At 57.6% G+C, this 20,237-nt stretch overlaps 1 protein-coding gene and 1 long non-coding RNA gene across 6 annotated transcripts in view; both read left to right on the forward strand.

The window, feature by feature from the left end:
• Positions 1–20,237, forward strand: part of LOC309850933 — a 1,194,231-nt gene that overhangs the window by 497,421 nt on the left and 676,573 nt on the right. The gene's annotated exons all lie outside the window — the stretch shown is intronic.
• Positions 1–20,237, forward strand: part of RPTOR (regulatory associated protein of MTOR complex 1) — a 308,584-nt gene that overhangs the window by 130,771 nt on the left and 157,576 nt on the right. For all 5 annotated transcript variants that reach the window (XR_014304486.1, XR_014304487.1, XM_082705400.1 and 2 more), the window contains 2 exons: positions 3,842–3,988; positions 13,517–13,692. Coding sequence is in view for 3 of the 5 variants with exons in the window: in XM_082705400.1 (XP_082561526.1) it covers positions 3,842–3,988; positions 13,517–13,692 (323 nt within the window). In the remaining 2 variants the exon portion in view is untranslated. The remainder of the gene's footprint in view (positions 1–3,841; positions 3,989–13,516; positions 13,693–20,237) is intronic.

The following is a 20,237-nucleotide window of genomic DNA, read 5'->3' on the forward strand; positions in this document are numbered from 1 at the left end:
GTCACTGTGGCTGAGAGCTCTGACTCACCCCTGGACGTTTTTGGCCAAAGATGCACCCAGAGTCTTTCAGAAATGGGGAGGTGCTTCCCCCGAGGTGCACGGCTTCCCCCGGGAGCCCAGGGCCGCTCTCACCGCCTCCTGTCCCGGCGCCGCCCCTGCTTGGCTCAGCCCGGAGGACAGTCGGGCGAAGCGGGGGGACCCTTCTTTTTCGTGTTTAATATAACCTGGCAGATGAAGTGGATTGTGATGAATAAATTACCTAAACCCATTTCAGTGTCTTTGTTTGAAATGAAAACTTGGCCTTGAGTATGTTTTTCAAGAGAAGGGAGAGATGCGTTCTCCGAACGGGGAGCTCTGGCGGGGGAGAGACCAGACGTCCGCCTGGCGGGCCCGGGGGTGTCCGGCGGCCTCCCCACGCAGGAGGCCCTGCGCCCCTCCAGCCTGGACAGCTGGTTCCACCGAGGTGACGTGGGCCGGGAGGAGCAGCTGTGCTGTGGACGTTGATTAGTAGTTCGACGCTTCTCCCTTCAGCACCGTTTCTGTGACAGACCCTTCCCAGGTCCACGTCGCGTGCGGAGCAAAGCTCGGGGTCGCGTGCTCCCACACAGAGCCCTTTCCTCCCCGCTCCCCGCCCCCATGATGTCGTCGTCTGAGCAGTGTTATGAGACTTGCCCTTTTTAGATCATCATGCGGCTTGAATATCTTTCTGCCTCAATCCACAGCAGTGAGCCCAGTCTTTTCAGGGCTGCGTGGTGTCCCGGGTATGGATGTGTGGACATTCCTCTGCTTGATGGTCCTTCGCGTGGCACGTGCGAGGATGCGGGGTGGGCTGTGCTGGTCCACGGAGGTCGTTGGGGCTCGCTGGGGCCTCCTCGGGATGTGGGGCCCAGGCCTCTTCCTCCTGACCGTCCCCTTCTGTCCCTCTGCTCTTGTCCTCTGCGTGTTTGGAGCTGCGTCACCCTGTCTGCATTCCTGCAGGGGGCAGAGAGGAAGAGGGGAGCAGGGGGGGCCCTGATGACTCGCACACATTGCTTCCGGTCGCGTCCCACTGGCTGGAGTTCGCGAGGTCAGACTGAGCTGCGGAGGGAGCTGGGAAGCGCGCCCAGCGGGGATGTGCACTGGTGGGGCAGGGGAGGAAACACAGATCCGACTGGCCGTCCCTTCCGCGGTGGCATTTCGATGGCTGACAGGGGTTTACAGCAGGAGTATCGTTCGACCGTGTACTTTTCCGTGTGCAGAGGCAGGTATTTCTGTAGGATGGACACCTAGGAGTCAAAGGGATGTGCATGTACCACTGGTACATATTCCCAGATGGCCTTCCAGAAGAGCTTCCTGGGTCGTCTGGGGGCTCAGTCGGCTGTCTGTCCAGCTCTTGATTTCGGCTCAAGTCGTGATCTCCAGATCATGAGATGGAGCCCCTTGTTGGGCTCCGTGTTCGGTGCTCAGCAGGGAGCGGCTTGAGACTCTCTGCCCCCCCCTCCCCCCAACACACTGTCTTTCTAAAAAAATAATAATACTAAAAATGGAAAAGCTTCCGTATTCACACACTTGCCAGCGACAGACGGGTGCCCTGTCGGACGCTTCCTGCTCCGTCCGTCTCCTGGACGTCTTTCTGCTTCGCAGGGCGAGGACAGACGCGTGCGCAGATCGCTGGTTCGACTGGAACGTGTGTTCCCACGACCATCGAGAGCGCGCAGCTCTCACAGCCCTTCCTCCGCTGCGGGTGCGGCTGCCGGTGTGTGTGGTTCTCACCGCCATGGGTCTGGGCAGAAGCTCCCGCACCCATGGACACCGGGAAGATCCCGTAAGTGGGTTGTACTCTCTTTGCTCTTGAATTGCTTGTCGTTGGTGTGTGTTTTTTCAGAATTACATGATTATTATGTTATTTTATTTCTCTTCAAGACTTCTGAGTTTTGTAGGAGGACTTTCTTGAACCAAAATAAATAAAAATCTTTTATTCTGTTTTTTTTTTTTTTTAAGATTTTATTTATTTATTTGACAGAGAGAGATCACAAGTAGGCAGAGAGAGAGGAGAAAACAGGCTCCCTGCTGAGCTGAGAGCTTGATGTGGGGCTCAGACCCAGGACCCTGAGATCATGAACTGAGCCGAAGGCAGCGGCTTAACCCACTGAGCCACCCAGGTGCCCCATCTTTTATTCTGTTTTTATATTTAGTTTTAAAATCTATCCTGGATTTTTGGCCCGTGGAGCCTCAGCAATATTGAATGGCTGGTGAGGTCCTGTGGTGTCACTTCCTGAACTCGTCTTCCTTCACGGAGCTGAAGTGCTGCCCTCGTTGGAATTATGCGTGAGGGTCTATTTCTGGGTGTTCTCTTCTGTTGATTTGTTTTTCTCGCCCTCCCTGATACCGTCTTGTAGTTACCACGGATTTATAGCGTATTTAATATCTTGTGCGGGTTCCTGCTCATTTTTCTTTATTTGAAAATGGTGCGTGTGTGCGCGATGTTCTCGTGCAGTTCTGTTCCGTGCTGACTTTAGGATCAGCCTGTCAGATCGCTGGTACTTTGGGCGTGCGTGGAGTCGGTAGGCTCCTTCAGGAAGCCTCGACACATGTGGAAGCGTCCGGTGAGCATGCCCAGGGACGGCATCTCCAAACGTTCTCGATAGTAACACCTGCCAGCCACGGGAGGGGCAGGGCAGCCTGGCCAAGTGGCCCACGTCAGCGGAGCGGGGTCCCTCTTGGGACCCAGATGTCTGCCCCCACACACACACACGCACCTGTGCTGTCCACGCGTGGCCTCATCCCGTCTGGGTTGACTTAGATCTCCTATTTGCTGTGTGTTTCGGGAAAGCCTCTGCCGGCCGCCTCCATCCCGTCACAGATGTTGCTGGGCCCTGCAGGGTCCTCTGGGCTCCTGGCCTGTTTTCCAGGCCGTTCTCGCCTGGTGACAGCAGAGGCTCAGCTGCGGGGAACACAGTCCCCTTCGCTGCAAGCGTACGGCGTTGGCTTTGGCAGCTCCGCCAGGCACGCGGGGGGTGCGAGGCAGGGTAAATGCGGGCGGTGGTCTGTGCCGGAAGGCCCCAGCCTCTGAGCCAGGAGTGTCCTCGTCTCTCTGCGGGGGTGAGAACATCCTGCTCTCTGATTCCCAGTCGTCTCCCGAGTGTTTTCGAGTACTGAACAGTACAGTGTGTCCAGAAAAAATTTCACTTAGTGGATTCATGTTAATAAGTTTCTGTTCAGTGGTTTGAAAAAATCTGAGTGCCAAATCCGCTTGTATCCCTTAAGTGTGATTTCCAAGTCATCTGCAGGATTAAGTGCTTACGGTTCTCTGAAATAGAAGGTACTTTGGGGGAAATATGCAGATTCGAGCCTAGGCAGCTCCTCGGAGAGTCTCCCTGGTGCGTGAGGGACGTGGCCTGTTCTAGCAGCGCACACAAGTCATGGAGGAGGACGGCAGGCAGGGACAGGGACAGGTCCACGTCCTCTAAGTGTGTAAGGGGACCGTGGTTTGGTTCCCGGGAGAGGGAGGTAGATGGGGAAGCCCTGCTGGTTGGACACATGGAGGGAAGTCCAACCACGAGCAGGACTACGGCCCGGGTTCGCAGGAGACAGCGAGCCCCTGAATCCGGCAGCAACAGCTGGGGAGTTCCGGCGCGGGCTCAGGAGTGGGGCCGCCGTCTGGCGCTCACAGGTCATGGCCCAATGGCATGCGGATATGTGGCAGAGGGTGTGGTTGGCTGTGACTTCCCACGTTTATGAGCCGTGAGCAGCCCTCCGTGCCACCTGGCCCGGGGTGTCGTCCCTCCCTTGTTGTGCAGGGGGCGGGTTGGCAGTCCTGTGCAGGAGGCGTAAGTCACACGTACATGGTTTTGTTTTCCAGAACTACACGCAGTACATCCCGCTGTCTGTGTATGACCTGCAGACGTGGATGGGCAGCCCGTCCATATTCGTCTACGACTGCTCCAACGCCGGCTTGATCGTCAAGTCCTTCAAGCAGTTCGCCCTGCAGAGGGAGCAGGAGCTGGAGGTGAGGCCCTCGTGCCCCAGGACTGGGGCTGAGTCTCCCGCGGGTTTCCTCAAGGCCGGGGCGGGGGCTGGCTCCCTTTGTCATCTCCGAGCGACTCGGGGGCCCTGGTGGGTTCAGTGACAAAGAGCTGGAGGCGCACGGCACGAGCCTCGGGGTGCATTTTACATCTCCTTTTACTCAGTGTCATTTTTAATCTAAACATTAATTAAGTGATAACATTAACAGGGCTGGTTTGCGCTCCAGTGGCCTCTGCCTCTGAGATAAATGCTTAAATACAGCAGACACATCGATTTGGGGAGGAATGGACCCCTGGCCGGGCATAGCCATCAATTCCACGTCTTTGTCATCGTCGCCACCGCGTGTGCATGAGTGTGCGTCGCACACGTGCGTTAAAAACACCCACCGAGCTCAGTGCAGAAGACGAGTGTCAGCACGGCCACCGGCCCCTTCTGTCCGAGGAGCTGGAGAGCCAGGGCCGTGCTCTGCTCGTGGAGAGATGGCTCACTCGGTTGTTTCAGTTAATATTTGATGTTTGAACTGAACAGTGAATCCTGAAGAGAAATTGCAGAGGCATTTTCAGTTAAGAGACCTCCATCCCGTGGTGTGCGCGGGTGCGCGGGAATCAGTATTCTGCAGCCCGGAGGGGACCGTGAGCTCCGACCGGTGGCGGTGCGGGAAATGCTCGATTCCGGAGCCAGCGTCGTCCCGAGTCCGTGCTCCCTCCAGTCCGTTCGTGTCTGTTCAGTTTCCACGGGATGCTGTGCCCCTTCATGTGTCATCAGAGGCGGTGCCTGACATAGTCAGCAATAAAACTTGAAATTCTGTGTGGTAGTATTTAAAATTAACATGTCATGCAGTTTAGGATTTTATATTTATAAATGAAGTCCCCGCGCAGAACATGGGGTAAGAGCGACTGGCGCCTACGGTGCCCCTTATCCTTGGGGACGGAGCCCGGCTCCGCGCGGCGTGGTTTCTGTGTTCTGTCTCGAGAGGAGGGAAGACCACGTTTCGTGTCGTCCGATGATTGCCTTGCTTCTGGGCGTCTCCTGCACGTTTACCCGAGGCACGGGTCATCCAATGAGTGCGGAAGCCTCAGAGCCCCGAGAGGTGATATGCTTTTCCTCACATCAAGTAACAAATATTGCAAAAAAGGTATTTCATTTTGCATGCAAATATGTAAGTGAAATGCCAGAGGCTGCTGCCTGGTTCTGGTCCCAGTTCCTGAGCTTCAGGCTGGGGAAGGAGGACAGAGCATCTGCCTCCGCGGGCCACGGCGCAGTGGACGCGGCCTCTCCCCCGTCCCCCGCGGAAGGCAGGTGCTCCCCCGGGCGGGGGCCTGAGCGCCAACTTGCCGGTCTGCGCCGGCACCACCTCGTGCTCTCTGTATGTCGCCGAGCCTTACTCAGCCTCGGAAACTGCTCGTTTCAGTGAGTGCGACGAGAAAGCCTTCCATGCATCTTTTTTGGGAAAAAAATGTTTAATTGACTAATTTCTCATGGGGGAGAGCAAATGAGAAATCCGTTATCTGAAGCGGCAGATAGATGGCGGTGCGCCGTCCCGCCATGTGTTCTGTAATCAGCTCTGCTTGCGTCTCGCTTCCTCGGTAATTACAGTGCGGAGAAGTCTACTGTTTGCCATCGCACGTGCTGTGATCGGCTCTTGTTCAGTTGGTCTGTTGCATAAATAGCAGAAATTAAAATGATAAATGATAAAACTGGTTCCCAGCTAATCTCTTAGTGTTTGTTTCTGCCGTGCTGTGGTGTGCCGGACAGAGAGGAGTCTAGTACAGTGTCTGTTTCTGCCGTGCCGTGGTGTGCCGGACGAAGAGGAGTCTAGTACAGTGTCTGTTTCTGCCGTGCCGTGGTGTGCCGGACGAAGAGGAGTCTAGTACAGTGTCTTTCTGCCGTGCCGTGGTGTGCCGCACGGAGAGGAGTCTAATACAGCCTCTTCGCCTCCTTGTCCCGCGTCATTCCTCTCCGCTCTGCGGCTGGTCCCGGCGCCCTGTCACGGCTTTCCCGGGGAGGCGAGGAGCGTGAGCTGCAGGAAGTCGGCTGGTGCGATGGGCTCTGCGACCTGTAGGGAGAAGAGGGTGACCGTGACTGCACGGAGATGGTTTCTGGGACGGAGAGCCTCCAGGGCGGGACACCGCGAGGGGCGAGGGGCGTGGGTCTGGAGGGCGGCTGTCGGCTTTCACATTCTCCGTGGGCCCGTGCCAAGCCGAGTACCGGGAGCCACCCCGAGAGCATTGCTGGTGCCGCAGAAGCCCCCCCTGACCCCCAGAAAGCACTGCGAAAGCTACTGCTCGCGGCTTGAACCATGTCTCCGCCAGCACGTGCTGCCACTCAGCAGTCTTCCACACGTTTTTCGTTGTGTCCCGTCACTTTGTAGTTTGAGCTTTAAGAGTTTGTTTTCAAGTCTCTGTGCTTTCAATGTTCTTTTTAAAATAAGTAGTTTTATTATTACCAAGTGAGCATACGCCATAATTTTGGAGATCAGCTGGCACAGAGGGGCAGTGGAGGGTAGAGCGGGTCCTGGTCACGCCCGCCCCAGTCAGGGCTCACTCTGAAGGGAACCTCTCGCTCTGGTTCCTCTGCTGAGCAGCTCTGTAAGTGCAGATAACCTGCCTGTCCTGGTGCTTCTCAGTTCCCAGATTTGGGTTGTCTGTGAGTTTTTGCCCATCGGAGAAACCACAGGCCGCGGCCACCGGTCTGTTCGGTTGAAGAAGCGAAGGGACATGGAGCTCCGGCAGCAAGAGGCCGCGAGGCAGTGTTTGCCGGTTGTGTTAGTGCGCTCTCCAGGGCTCTTGAAGGGGCGGCTGCTCACTGTCCCTCCCCTCTCGGCCCTTTAGATGTAATCACGGGCTTCAGACTCAGTGAACTTTGTAGCCTTTGCACATCTAAACAAAACCCTTCTGTGTATTTCTAGTTCCATCAGTAGTCGGTGACGTCTTTCGGGTTTTAGGCTCCGTGCGGATTTCTGTAGCCGTCTTCTGTTCCTTGACTGAGTCCCCGTGCTTGGTACGTGGGCCAGTCTGAAATGTCACAACCATGTGGAGGTCGCTCACCACACAGCTGAACCAGGTGCTTTGGTTTCCTATTTTTTTTTTTTTAAGATTTTTTTTTATTATTTATTTGACAGATCACAAGAGGCAGGCAGAGAGAGAGAGGAGGAGGAGGAGGAGGCAGGCTCCCTGCTGAGCAGAGAGCCCGATGTGAGGCTCCATCCCAGGACCCCGGGATCATGACCTGAGCCAAAGGCAGAGGCTTTAACCACTGAGCCCCGCAGGCGCCCTGGTTTCCTATTTTGTCACGGTTTTTGTTCCTTTGACTTTCCTGGAGACTTTCTCTTTTCCCCTTGACTTAGCTCTCACGCGTCTCCTGGGTTCCCGGAGCTGCTGGGATCACAGAGCATCTCGGAACGAGCCCTTCCCGGAGCGAGCTGCTCGCTGGCTCCCCGCTTCTCGTCCGGGTGGCCGTGGTGACGGCGCGTCCCCGAGCCGCCATCCTGGGCTCTCCCCTCAGTGCCTTCCGGGCACAGCCGTGCTTTTCCAGAGCCCACCTCTGCCCCTTCCTTGCTTTTCTCCTTCGTTCTGCTGGGGCAGACCCTCAGGTCACACCCAGAGGACAGGCGCGTGGGGGTCCTCCTTCTCAGCCCTCTGCTGGATGTCTACAGCTGGGTGCTTCTGGTGGGGCGGATGGAGCAGCTCACCGCCGCTTCCAAACCTGTGGCGCGGAGTCTCCGTCAGGAAACTCTGTGAGGCTCGCCGTGTGGTCACACCAGGTGTGCACAGAGCTTGTCCAGAGGTGCAAAGGGGGCGGAATTTTGTTACCCTGATGTCAGAAGGGACGCGCAGGACACAAGGAAAATATAAAACACCACAAACCACTGCGTCTCACACACTTACATGCAGAAATCCCACAACAAGCCATAGCGGGTCGGCTGCAGTGAGCTCGAGAGGGGATTGCACTCGATGACTGTGTGGGGTCATTCCGGCTCTACAAGTCTGGCTCACTGGTTAAAAAAACAATCAATGAGCGGGATCCACCCTGCCGACAGACGGGAGAAGAAAGACTATATGATCAAATCAGTTGATGCAAAAAAGCATTTGACAAAATCCAGCACACTTTCATGTTAAGAATGATTCCTCTTAGCACGCCAGGGGAAGGGGGGGACCTTCAGCCAGACAGAGAGCATCTCTGAAGAGCCTCCTGCCTTCCCATGCTTACGGGAGGCAGAGATCAGAGAGGCGGCAGGGCTGTCTGCCCCCACCGCTCTCACTGCACACAGTGCTGGTGGTCCTGGCCCGCCCCACACGGCCGGGAAAGGACGGCAGCCCTCGCCGGGGAGAGGAGATCAGAGCCACAGTGGGGCACCCTGCACGCGCACTGGGACGGCTGAAATGAAGCGAGGGGTGATCCTCGGTGCTGGCACGGACGCCGCGGACTCGCAGCCCTCACCTGTGTGCGGAACGTCGGGGCTGCGGCCACTTGGAAGACGGCCCGCCGGCTCCTCACCTATTAGACTTGGAGCTGCCGTGCGACCCAGTGATCCACTCCTGGCTTCTACCCGCGAGGACTGAAAACATGTTCACACGGAAATGTGCACACACGTGTTCGTAGCAGCACTGTTCACAAAGCCGAAAAATGGAAGTTCTCTTCTTGAAGTAGAAGGCTGCACAATTCCTCGGTGCCTCCTTTCCTTTGCTTGGTGGCCGTGTAGGAGTCCCTGGGGGGTAGAATTTGGTTCCAGGTTTGAACTAAGGTCCTCACTGGGGTATAAAAGATTCTGTGTTCACAGCTGTCCAGCTGCCAACAGCCAAAAGGCTTCGCACAGCGCACGGTCTGTTCGAGTGAGCTCTCCGGGTGATCACCCCAATCTCGCTCTACAGGGGGTCTTTTCTGCCCTTTGATGGGCAGCTCTGAGGGCTCCTGGGCACCAGGGAGGCCTCTGTCCAACAGGAGTGACTGCCCCCCTGGACAGCCCGTCCTCAGCCGTGAGTACCAGGAGGCTATTAAATTGCTACTTAGTATCTCATAGAAACTTATGTAAGTTATTTATGGGAAATTACTGCAGCTTTCAGCTGCTGGTCTTGGTACAGTGTCTGTCCCGTGACAGAGGCCACATCACCCTCTGGAAGGAGCTGGGTCAGCAGTGCACGGAGTCCTTTGCGGATCTCAGTCTCCCTGCACTTTGCAGTATGTCCACCGTAAGCAGATATTGTTGAACCGAGTGCAGAAGCTGTTGGAACCCGAGCTGTTACCGAGAAGGTGCTCTCACAGACGCGCCGGGTCAAGGCCCTGAGGTCAGGCGTCTCGTGCTTATGTATGTCCATAGGAGAAAGCAGCGCGGTGTTGGAGTTCTAGCGAGAAACGAGCCCCGGCCACCATGCGTCCGGGATGAGTGCTTCCTGGCCCTCACCGGCTCCGTGGGACCCGCACGTGTGGGACACGTAGCAGATGTCTCTGTTGAATCTGCCGTGTGTCACATTGCCAGACTTTTCTGGACCCTTCCCAAATCCTCCAGAAGGCCCTAGTGAGTTTTGAAATTTGAAATTGTTTCCTGGGTTTGTCTCTAGCTTCCCTGGGAGAAGCCCCCCTGGGCGGAGGAGGGAGTCGGGCCCGCCCTTCGGGCTGTGCAGTGGCCCCCGCTGGTGTGTTCACGGCTGTCCCCGGCGGCTTTGCAGAGTTCTTGGCACTCACGTAGACTGTTTCCAAAGAGTAAGTACGGTGAAAAGGTCAGTCAGTATCTTAGGTACATACAAAACCAAGACAGCGTGTGGAAAAACTGCTCTGTACGGTAGGTGCTTGTCTTCCCAGGTCAGTGAGCCTGGAAACCAGCGGTTCGCTGGGGCACAGACTCCTTTGCCTTGAGTGTCACTGTTTTCAAATGGTGCCATCGTAGTGACCCCTAAAGCAGAGCTTTCGTGTGCCTTCTGGGCGCCCGATGGTGTGGTAGGAGTAGGGGACAGTGACAGAACGCTTCCCGCTGGACAGGCGACCACGCCGGTCTCTGCAGGCCGTCTACAGCTGGACCAACCGCCCACTCCCGTCCATGTGACCACGTGCTGTGAGGGGCTTGTGGAGCCGTCGGGGTTTCTAGCAATGCCTATTTTGAATCGGGAAATGTAATTTCTGGTGGATGTATTTGGAATAAAGATGTTTCTCCGTGTACCTGTCATTCCTCCTTTGGCATTCACGGAGTACCTCTGGGGCCTAGGACTTGGGAGGCTTTGGGCCAAATGCTGGTGAGGCCCGGGGTGTAGACTGTGTGGCCTCGTCCCCCAACAGTGCCATGGGAGCACCATCCCTGGGCCAGAAAGGACAGACCTGTGCAGGGCCGGGGAGGCCTCGTCAACCCCCACCCCCCCGGGGCTCCGCCATGGTGGCTGGCATGCGAACCGCCCCCCTCCCTACCTCCCTGCGGGGCCGGTGCCCAGCACGTGGTGCTCCAGTCCCGGGGGCGTGAGATTGCAGACGCTCAGTGCAGACGCGAGGGGCACAGAGCGCAGTGTCGGCGCCTGTGGCCGGAGGCCCAGCTGCTCATTCGCAACGCCGTCAGAGAGGAAGCTGAACACAGAAGCAAGTCATAAACCAGAAACCTCAAACCAGGGAACCTCCGAGATTCCTACTGTGGAAGTAGACGTCTCTCTGAAAAGGAAAACAAGACTGTGGAATCGGCCTCGTGCATCACAGCTGTGTCTCCCGCTGCAGTTCTGCCCCGTTTGCGCTTCTCCGTGTGGGCGCTGGCGCTCCCGAAAGCCTGCTGCCCACCAGCGGTTCCCTCCAGACTCTGCAGAGAGTTGCCTGGTGGCCCGGTGATGGGGCCAGGGAGAGGGCGCTCGCACCTAGTGCCAAGGCCCGGAGTGTCCCCCATCTGCCCCAGCCCTGTGACACGCCTGCCAGCCTCCCTGTGTGCCTTGGGCCTGACGGGCCCCAGACCCACCTGGCATGGAAAATCTCTGGTCCAGATGGCTCAGGAGGTCATTGGCTCTGCCCATGTCCTTCTGGAGGGCCGTCCCTGCAGCCCTGGGAGCCAGTGTCCTGCAGGGCAGGTGCTCTGCCGGCTGCCTGAGCCGGGAGTGGGACGCGAGCAGAGGTGTGACTCTGCCGTCTCTTCCTCTCTGCTTTATCATTTATTGCGAGGGAGAGCGAGGGAGTGAGAATCAGGGCTGGAGAACAGAGAGAATCTTTTTTATTAATTTGATTTAAGTTTATAAAAGGATTTTATTTATTTGACAGAGAGGGGCAGGCAGATGGAGAGGGAGAAGCCGGATTGTGAGTGCAGAGCCTGACGTGGGGCTCGATCCCACGATCCTGAGATCACAACCTTAGCTGAGACCCCGAGGTGACACCTGAGCCACGCGGGTGCCGCGTTTGCTTTGAACCCGTCTCTGGTGAGGGCTGCGCGGGGTGACTGCTCTCAGGGCCACCGAACCGCACAGCCAGAGTGGTTACAACGTGAACTTCACGTTACCTTCACGTTAAAATGGTATTTTACCACCATTAAAAAAAACGCGCAGCTCTAGAAGTTGTATTTTTATTGGGAGTTAAAATGTTCTTTATGACTGAGCACAGCTGCGCTGGGTGTTCTGGGCGGGACGTTCTTGTTGCAGGATGGGTCATCCGTGCGGCTGCAGCCTTTCCTCCTTCCACGGGAGAAAGCGGAGGCGAAGAGCGGGGTCTCCTCAGCGGTAGTGACGCCCCACGTCCTCACCGGCGCATCGTTCGCGAGCAGGCGAACATGGCCCCAGAGGCCCGGGCCCGGTCGGCAGAGCCCGTGGAGTGCTGGCCCGTGTCCCCGGCTGGGGTTTCAGTGGTGTCCAGAGGGGCACACGTGGCTCGGAACCCGGAGCGGCCTCCTACTGCGTGACCGCCGCACAGACCGAGGGACGGGGCGCACACGCCTTCTGTGGGGTGCTGCGTCCGCACCGCGAGAGATCGCCAAGAATGGAAATAAAACTCACCTCTGGGGCCCTTCGCAAAAGCACATGACATTGTGATTGGGAAAGAGCTCGGAGAAACGTCGACAGCGGAGGGCTGGTCCGTGAGGAGGGGGCGCGAGAGTGACGCCCAGTCTGGTCCCGGCAGGACATGGAGCCGTGACGCGTGAGGAGTCACCATGGACCCTCCTGTCGCCCCCATAGCCATGGTGGTCCACAGCCTGTCGCCCCCATAGCCATGGTGGTCCACAGGGAGAGGAGGGAGTCCTGCCGCTCTGGTGCGTGGACCCAAGGATCCCCTTCACGTGCCTGCGCTCTCGAGCCTCACTGTGCAGGGGGCCTCGGGCCTCGCGGCTGCGGGCAGCACCACCAGGCGCCAGGGCAGGTAGGGGGATGCCGTCACCGCCCTGCCCTTGTGGGGTGGGGACCGCCTGCGTTCGGGCCGCGGCACATAGCTTTCTCTCTGTGGCTGTTTGTAGGTGAGTGGGTGAGCAGGTCCTGGACATTGTGGACGTCCTGCTCAGCTGGCATTCTGGGGTTTAATTCTCATTCTGTTAGTGACCTGTGACGCTGCCGCCTCGTCCCGCAGCAAACTGACATGCAGGACGTGTGAAGCCTGTCAGCCACCATACGGTTTTGTCCGCTTGCCTCCTGCGGCACTGTGCCATCCCCGGTCCCAGGAGGGCTGCCCTCCGCTTCTGTGCTCCAGCCGGGCCCGCTGCCCCGCCATGGAAGGCCTTCCCCAGGGAGCTCGTGGCGGAGGACCGGAGGACCGGATCGCCACCCGAGTGTGGCGGGGGAGGGGTCCCAGGCCGTGTGCTGGCAGAGGCAGTCAGGCTGTGTGAGGTCCTGGGTTTGGGGGAGTTCTGCTGCTGTTCACGAGGCCGCCCCGTCAGTCCACGTAACTAGCGGCTGCCGTTCCTCCTGCAGCGTGGTGTGCGCCAGGCTTCAGGGCTGGGGCCTGCTGACCAAAGTCTCAGTGGAGGAGACCGCAAGCAGGACTAGTCCCCCTGCTTCAAGGACAGGTGAAGTTTTGTGTCAAAATAAAATGAGAAGAGTCCCCCTCCCTGGTTACAGAATTAATAAGTATCTCGTTACGACGCTTTGAGATGTCGGGGGCTGGAAGCAGCCGGTCGGCCACTGGGCCCTGACCCTCGTGTGTTCCCAGCGTCCCTGCCGCGGGCGCCGCCTCTGCCGTCCGCTCGCTGCTGCGGCTGGTGGGGTCACTCTCTCTACCCTGAGCCGCGCCCTTGTCAGGGAACACACCAAAACAAGGGACGCTGGATGAAGACTGGATTGTAAGATCAACGCTCGGACACTGTGTGGGGCCCAAAGGGCAGGACGTACGAACGCTGGGATGGTCCGGCCCCGGTGCAAGCCCGGGGCGAGAACTTCCTTCCCAGAGACGCGCCTGGTGGTGCTGCTGGAGGGGCCTCGGTGACGAGCGTGAGACCACGAGCTGCACGAGGGCGCGCCCGGCCGCCTCTCGGGGGCTGCCCCGTCGGTCCTTGCTTCGGGCCCACGTTTCCAGCGGGTGCTGTAGCCGCCTGTGGCCACTGAGCCTGTCTCCCCTCCTGTCCTCCCTGCAGGTCGCTGCCATCAACCCCAACCACCCGCTCGCACAGATGCCCCTGCCGCCGTCCATGAAGAACTGCATCCAGCTGGCGGCCTGTGAGGCCAGCGAGCTCCTGCCCATGATCCCCGACCTCCCGGCTGACCTGTTCACCTCATGCCTCACCACCCCCATCAAAATCGCCCTGCGCTGGTAAGTGCCTCGTGCCATGACCTGGGCTTCCCCCGGGGACCCAAGGGACGCAGATCCCAGGGACCGACCCTACAGACGCAACTGGTGGGCGTCAACTCAGCCTCCTGAGGCTCAGGCTGTACTCAGAGAGAGTGAAGGAGACGTTCTGCCTCTTGGGTGAGTGGCTCGTGTGGTCTGTTGCCGTGTGGCGCCCAAGAGCACCCTCTCCGTGCCGGTCTGCTGGGGTGTGTCCTAGCGGCAGCCCTGGGTGTTCTGGAACTCGGGCCGCCATGACACGGAGAGCCGTTTGACCCCGAGGCAGACCGGAAGCTGGATCCTGCCACTGATTGCTGGCCATAGACCGAGTCACGACTCTTGCCTCCCACACCCTTTGTCGCGGTCTGGCGCTCTGGAGAACGTGACCGAGGACGTGGGCGGCGTGCTCCACACGGGAGAGCCTGCGTTAAAGACCTCGCGTCGCTGACAGGCGCCACCATGGGATGTGCGTGCTCGGGCCTCCGCGTCAGGGCTGTGCCGCCGATCCCCATTGCTCCTTCATTCCTTCCTTTCCGTTTTCCGTCTCGCTGGGAGGCTCCCATGGAGTGGTCGTGCGACCGGGAGAGAGCCCGTGTCCCGGGGCACAGGGAAAGCACACAGCTGCGTGCTGTTAACGGGGCTCGGGGGGTTGTTTTCTGGGGATTTCTGCCAGGAGACACACAGACCCCTGGTCCTTCCCACTCTCCAGAGACGCAGCGGAACAAGCGTGGGCCCTGGGGGCTGACAGCACAGTGACTGGCCACTGGGGAGACCTACGAGGGCCTGGGCTGCTTTGCCCCTGAAGCAGTGTTTCCAGCAAACCCAGCGCCCTGGGGTGAGAGGTTATCGGTGTTGGGCTGGCTGGGCAGCACCCCTCTGCTAGCCTCACCCTTGCCCCCAAATCCCAGGGCTGCGGGGGAGCCCAGGGAGAGCCTCCTGTAGGGCGACTTAGCCGTGAGCAGTGAATGGGGACGGGGAGCTGCCCAGAGGGTCAGGCAGGGGTGACCCACTGTGCTCCTCAGCGGCTGGGCTTATCCCCGAGCTGACATAGGCCAACACCTGCCTAGGGACACTCTCCACTGCACCCCAAGAAGCAGAAATCAATGGGGTGGGGCACAGGCAGCACAGAGAGAGGCTGCCGAATGTCAGCCGACAAGCGTGCGCACTTGGTGAGAGCTGAAGGAAGATGCTAGAAGCCGGAGGCGGGACTCCGAGGCGGGAACATAGAAATGTGCCCAGCGGAGACACAGGAAGAAGGAACACAGTGGTTGGGATCCGTGGCAGCGAGGGCAGCTGTAACCCGGGTCAGCTGGGAGGGCACACGGAGGGACGTCAGGGCGGCAGCCGGGAGCAGCAGAGAACAGGCCAGAAGGGCAGGTGGCACAGGGAGAGATGGATGTTCCCACAGGCAGGGAGAGGTCGGCAGAGGTGCTGCTCCCGGGGGCCACGTGGCCACGTTCCCAGGACGTGGGGAAGAGGCAGAACTCAGTCCGAGCAGCGCCCGCCCACCAGGGAGCACACGGGCTCCCCCCGTCGTCCGCGTCCCCACGGCTGCAGCTCCTTGCGCGTGGGTCTCCTCTTGCGAGGGGTTGGTGAGGTTTTCTCGGTAACTGTCCTCCCTGTTTGGAGGCTGCCAAGAAAGATCACAGGTCCGTGTGACAGGACGGCAGAAGGTCTGGTCCAGAGGACCCTGGAGTCCATTCATTCCACTCAGGATCCACAGCATAACGGACAAAATCCCACGGCGTCCGTCAGACCTCCGCCGAGCGCCGTAGGAGGTGCAGAGGATCGTGGTGTTGTCGTGCCTTTGGAGTCTAGCTGAGGGGACAAGCTGCTGCCTGAAAGTGAACAGTGTACGTGGGAGCTTGACACGGGCAGAGCGCGTCTGGGTGTCACAAGCAGCTCGGGTCAGACTGAACACACGCGTGCACCAGGGGCTCTGGTGTTCCCAGGGACGCACACACTCTGAGGGCCCACGGGACGTGTGGAGGAGTCGCAGCCCGGCGGGCTGGCTGTCACCGGGGGTGACGTGCATGTCTGTGAAGAGAGCATGTGCGCTGGCCTCATTACAAAGGAAGGTGTGGGGCTGGGTGTCGGTCGGGTAGACTGCGTGAGATGTGGGTGCTTTGAACGCTGAGCCGTGGCCTTGGACTTGGAGGCTCGGCCGGGAGAGCCTGGATGGTTTCCGTGGGAATGTGACTTAGTAGGAATAGAGCGGCAGGGAGATGATCTGTGGGATGATGGTCCCGATCTGGTCCCAGTCTGGTCCCGATGGGGTGGGAGGCAGCAGCAGGAAGGTGGGAATCTGGGGGCAGGAGACCCACGTGTGCCCTTGAAGTCTGGAGAGCAGGCCTCATTTCTGCTCACTTTCCTGCCCCTCTCTCTAGGGTTTTCTGCCCTTCCTGCCTCTGTGCACCCCGACTCTGGAACGATGTGGCGAGCCAGTGTGCTCAGGGCCTCCGACCCACCCCTGCCTGGGCCCCCCCACCCCGCCCCCCGGCCAGGCTGGGGCTGATTCGCTGCGACTCACACGGGGCATGTTTGCAGGTTTTCAGGCAGGTGAGGGAGAGGCAGGAAGGGGGCAGGGAGAAGGCACGAGGAGCCTAGAAGGGAATCTGTGGCCCCCGCCCTCCGTCCTCGCCCCCGGCACATGCGCCCCAGCACAGTGACTGGACGTTCCTCGCCCACATCTCCAGCGTGCGCTTTTCCGTCTTGGTCAGGAGGGACTTGGCGTTCACTAGGGGAGCTGCTGGCACGTGGACACCAGTCGATCCGCACAAGTTCCATAGTGGGTCCCTGCCCTCTGACCGGTGCACGGGCTTTCATGCTGCCATTGCCTGATGCGTCACGTCAGGAGCGGCCTGGGGTCCTTTTGGAGTTGGGAAATGACTAAAACTTACAGAAGTGAGTGTTCGGCAGGAAGCACTGTGAAGGATAAGTCAGACTCACAGGTCACCATCAGATGGACGTTGGGGTCCATGGGCACAGCTGTCAGATGACCAGTGACCGGAACTGCGAGGCTGTCCCGGGCGGGCAGACCCCTTACAGTGAACCACTGTGTGCTGCGCCGAGCAGCGGAGGTTAGATTGAACAGAACTGTCCTGCTGCTGGTGACGAACCGTCACCGTTGGGAGCCTCGTCGAGTAAAATGTGCTCTTGTCTCTCACGGCTGAGGTAAAAACCACCAGCTTTTCTTGAAGAGAGAAAGGAAAGTAATTTGGTAGGTGGTGCTCATTTATATGATTAGGGTGAAAGTTTTGTTTTTTCATGTAAAAAGTAAATGTAAAGTGAAATATCCCTTTGTAGAAATCAACTAAAAAGCAAAAAAAAAAAAAAAGAGAGAGAGAGAAGATTATTCAGGATTTTACCATCTCGAGCACAATCAGTGTTAACTCTTGGGTCAGTTTCTGTCCGTCTCCTCCTCCACGCGCAGACGTTTCTGCACTGGTGTGGTGAGACTGCCACCATGGTTTCTTTTACTTAATCTTTGGTGTTATAATACAATTATCCTAGACCATTAGGCAACTCTTAGTAAACATCATTTGTAATGATTGCATAAGATTTCACTGTGTTAATGTTTTGTGTCTTATTTAATCGAAACCTAGGACTTTAGGATTTAGGATTCTGGTAAATATAGAAAGGAGAGCTCAGAGAACCTCTAGGGTAGGGATCCAACAACTTCTGTAAAGGGCCAGGAAGCGAGTCGTTTAGGCTCCATGGGCCCGAGGGTCCCCGCTGGGCTGGTGCAGCACGGAAGAGCCGCTCACAGTGTGTGCGCAGGTGGGTGCGGCCGTGTTGCAGTAAATCTTTATTTGTGGAAACAGGTGGCGGGTCCTACCTTGCCATCTTGTACCGTAGAGAACAGAACCAGGATCTTAACTGCAGATGACCGCAGTCCTCCTCTACGGGTCAGGAAATAACCTAACAGCAGGCCTCCCGCTCCTCCCTTCCTACCTCCTTCTCCTGATGTAAAGCAGAGGAGGGCTTTTGACATAACCAGGCACGGTTATGCAGACCACTGTGTGCTATATACACACACCATAGTCTTGCTTTCCACGTACGAGGTGTGTGTGTTCGTGGGTGGTGGTCTGTGTATTTATGAACCTTTTTTGATGATGAAATAGTTGTTGGAAATTGTTGTTTTCTGATTTTCTCTTCATGTTTTGTTTCAGTCTTTCTTGTTTTCAGAAACTGATCATTTCAATAATTCTGAAATGAGCAAGTACATTGTTCCCTAAAGAATCGATTACCTTGCTCACCATGTGTATCAATGTAGTAGAAGGGTCCAAAATATATGGTTTCTTGGCTTTTTCTTCTTCTTGGATTGGTGGCAGAATGCCATTTTAAATTTATCCTGGATATATTTGTGTACTACTGAAAATTATAACTCAGTGCTATTTAATTTGCTGTGGGACTTGCTATAAAAAAGATGGATGCCTTTTGTACTGCGCGGCATGGAATCGTACTGTTTATTAAAGAAAATGATAGACATTATTTTGGATTGAATAGAGGTCAAGAAAACTTGTTTCTTTCCTTTCAATTAAATTGAGGAATTTCAAGGAGTTTAAATGTTAACGACGCAGAGTTAATGTCGATCTGTCCACACGGGAAGTCTTGCCCTCACGTTCACCCAGTGAGAGAGGCGAAGGGGAGGGCAGTCCCCAGGCGGCAGCAGAGCCCGCACCAGGGTCAGGGGCCCGGCCAGGTTTGAGTCCCGGCTCTACCAGTTTCTAGCCGTGCGGCCTCCTGCCCTCATCCTGACAGCAGGACCAGAGGTGCCCCGTCCCCCAGGTGCAGCGTGCGATGGCACCGAGATGATCCGTGCAGTGGCACCGAGGACGCCCGGTACATGCTGGCCACCCCCTTTACGGACACGTGAACATTTCAGCCAAACAGAAGAACAAGTCAGGCTGGTCGTAACGATTCAGCAGACAAGAGATGGCTGAAACCTGAGCCCTGGATGGGGAAAAGCCAAAGAGAAGTCAGCTGACTCCAGAGCTGACTGTCGGGACGCGGGAAACCAGGTGCCAGGCCGCCATCGTGCGTCTGGCCGGGCTGAACAGAGTGCAGTGACCACCTCATCTGAACCCTGGCTGTGACATTTGTTTGCTTGCTTGCTTCCTTTTTTTTTTTTTTTTAAGATTTAATTAATTCATTTATTTGAGAGAGAAAGTGTACGTGCACAAGCGTGGGTGAGGGGGGTGGGGAGCAGAGGGAGAGGGAGAGAGACTCAAGCCGACTCCGTGCCGAGTGCGGAACCTGACGCAGGGCTTCGTCTCACGACCTTGAGGTCATGACCCGGCCCAAAATTGAAAGCTGGATGCTTAACCAACTGTGCCATGCAGGCGCTCCCTGCTTTCTGTGTTTCTTTAAGACTCAGCCAAGGCTGCATCAGAATTACCTTTATTTATTTATTTATTTTTTTAAAAGATTTAATTTATTTATTTGACAGAGAGAGATCACACATAGGCAGAGAGGCAGTCAGAGAGAGAGAGGAGGAAGCGGGCTCTCTGACGCGGGGCAGAGAGCCCGACGCGGGGCTCGATCCCAGGACCGTGGGAGCATGACCTGAGCTGAAGGCAGAGGCTTCAACCCTCTGAACCACCCAGGCGCCCCAGAATTACCTTTAGACATAAATTCCTGCTGGGGTTTGATGATGGGGTTAACTGTTTGTTCTCTGTAGCATTTTCTAAAACACAGCTGCTTTGTTAAGAGCAAACTTCCTGCCTCCCATTCGGTGCTCTGGGTGGTAGGAGCTGTATAGCTTCCGTGTAAAAACTAAAATGACTCTGCCTTATTTCCAACGCTTGACGGCCGAGACGCCCAGGGACCCTCCCGGAGAATGAAGCAATCCAGACGTACCAGACAACCCCGTCCCGCCAGGACTTTGTCATAATGTCCCAAGTTGCGTCTTAGGCCTCAGTAGAGGCAAGTTTCATTTGGAATTTAACGAAATGGTTTTCCTCTCTGGAGGGCTCCACAGCGAGGCCTCACATACACTGGTCCTGCTGCACGAGCCCCGCGAGCCTCCCGAGTCTCTGCGGATCTGATGGGTCATGTGCCCACACGGAGGGCGGCGTTTCCTGCAGACCAGACCAGGTGTGCTCCCTGCGGCAGGGTGCCGGCGCGCGCTGGTCAGGGCAGGATTGCAGCGCCCGCCACAGAGCTCCTTTGAAGAAAGGCCACGCGTGGAAACCTGCCGTGTGCTGCTCGGAAGCCGAGCTGGAGGAGCGGGAATGGCAGGGCTGCTGACCTCCGACCCCTCTTGGCCGCTCCCTGGCTCCCGACCCTAGACCCACTCCTCGGGCTGCCACGGGTGGGAAGCCGTTCAGCCATGAGCCGGGAGTGCGTGGACCCTTGGGGACGGCCGAGACCGCTGGGGGAGGGGAGAGGGGGCCGGGCTGGAGATGGCAGGGGTGCGAGCCCTCGAGGGTGTGGGCGAGGGCAGGCCGAGGGCGGCTGTTCTGGCCGCGCGTGCCGCTGCTCCCCGGGCTGCGCCGGATGGGTACGGACGGAAGGAGGGAGGGAAG

The sequence above is a fragment of the Mustela nivalis genome (assembly GCF_964662115.1).
Source record: "Mustela nivalis genome assembly, chromosome: 17".
Taxonomy (NCBI): domain Eukaryota; kingdom Metazoa; phylum Chordata; class Mammalia; order Carnivora; family Mustelidae; genus Mustela; species Mustela nivalis.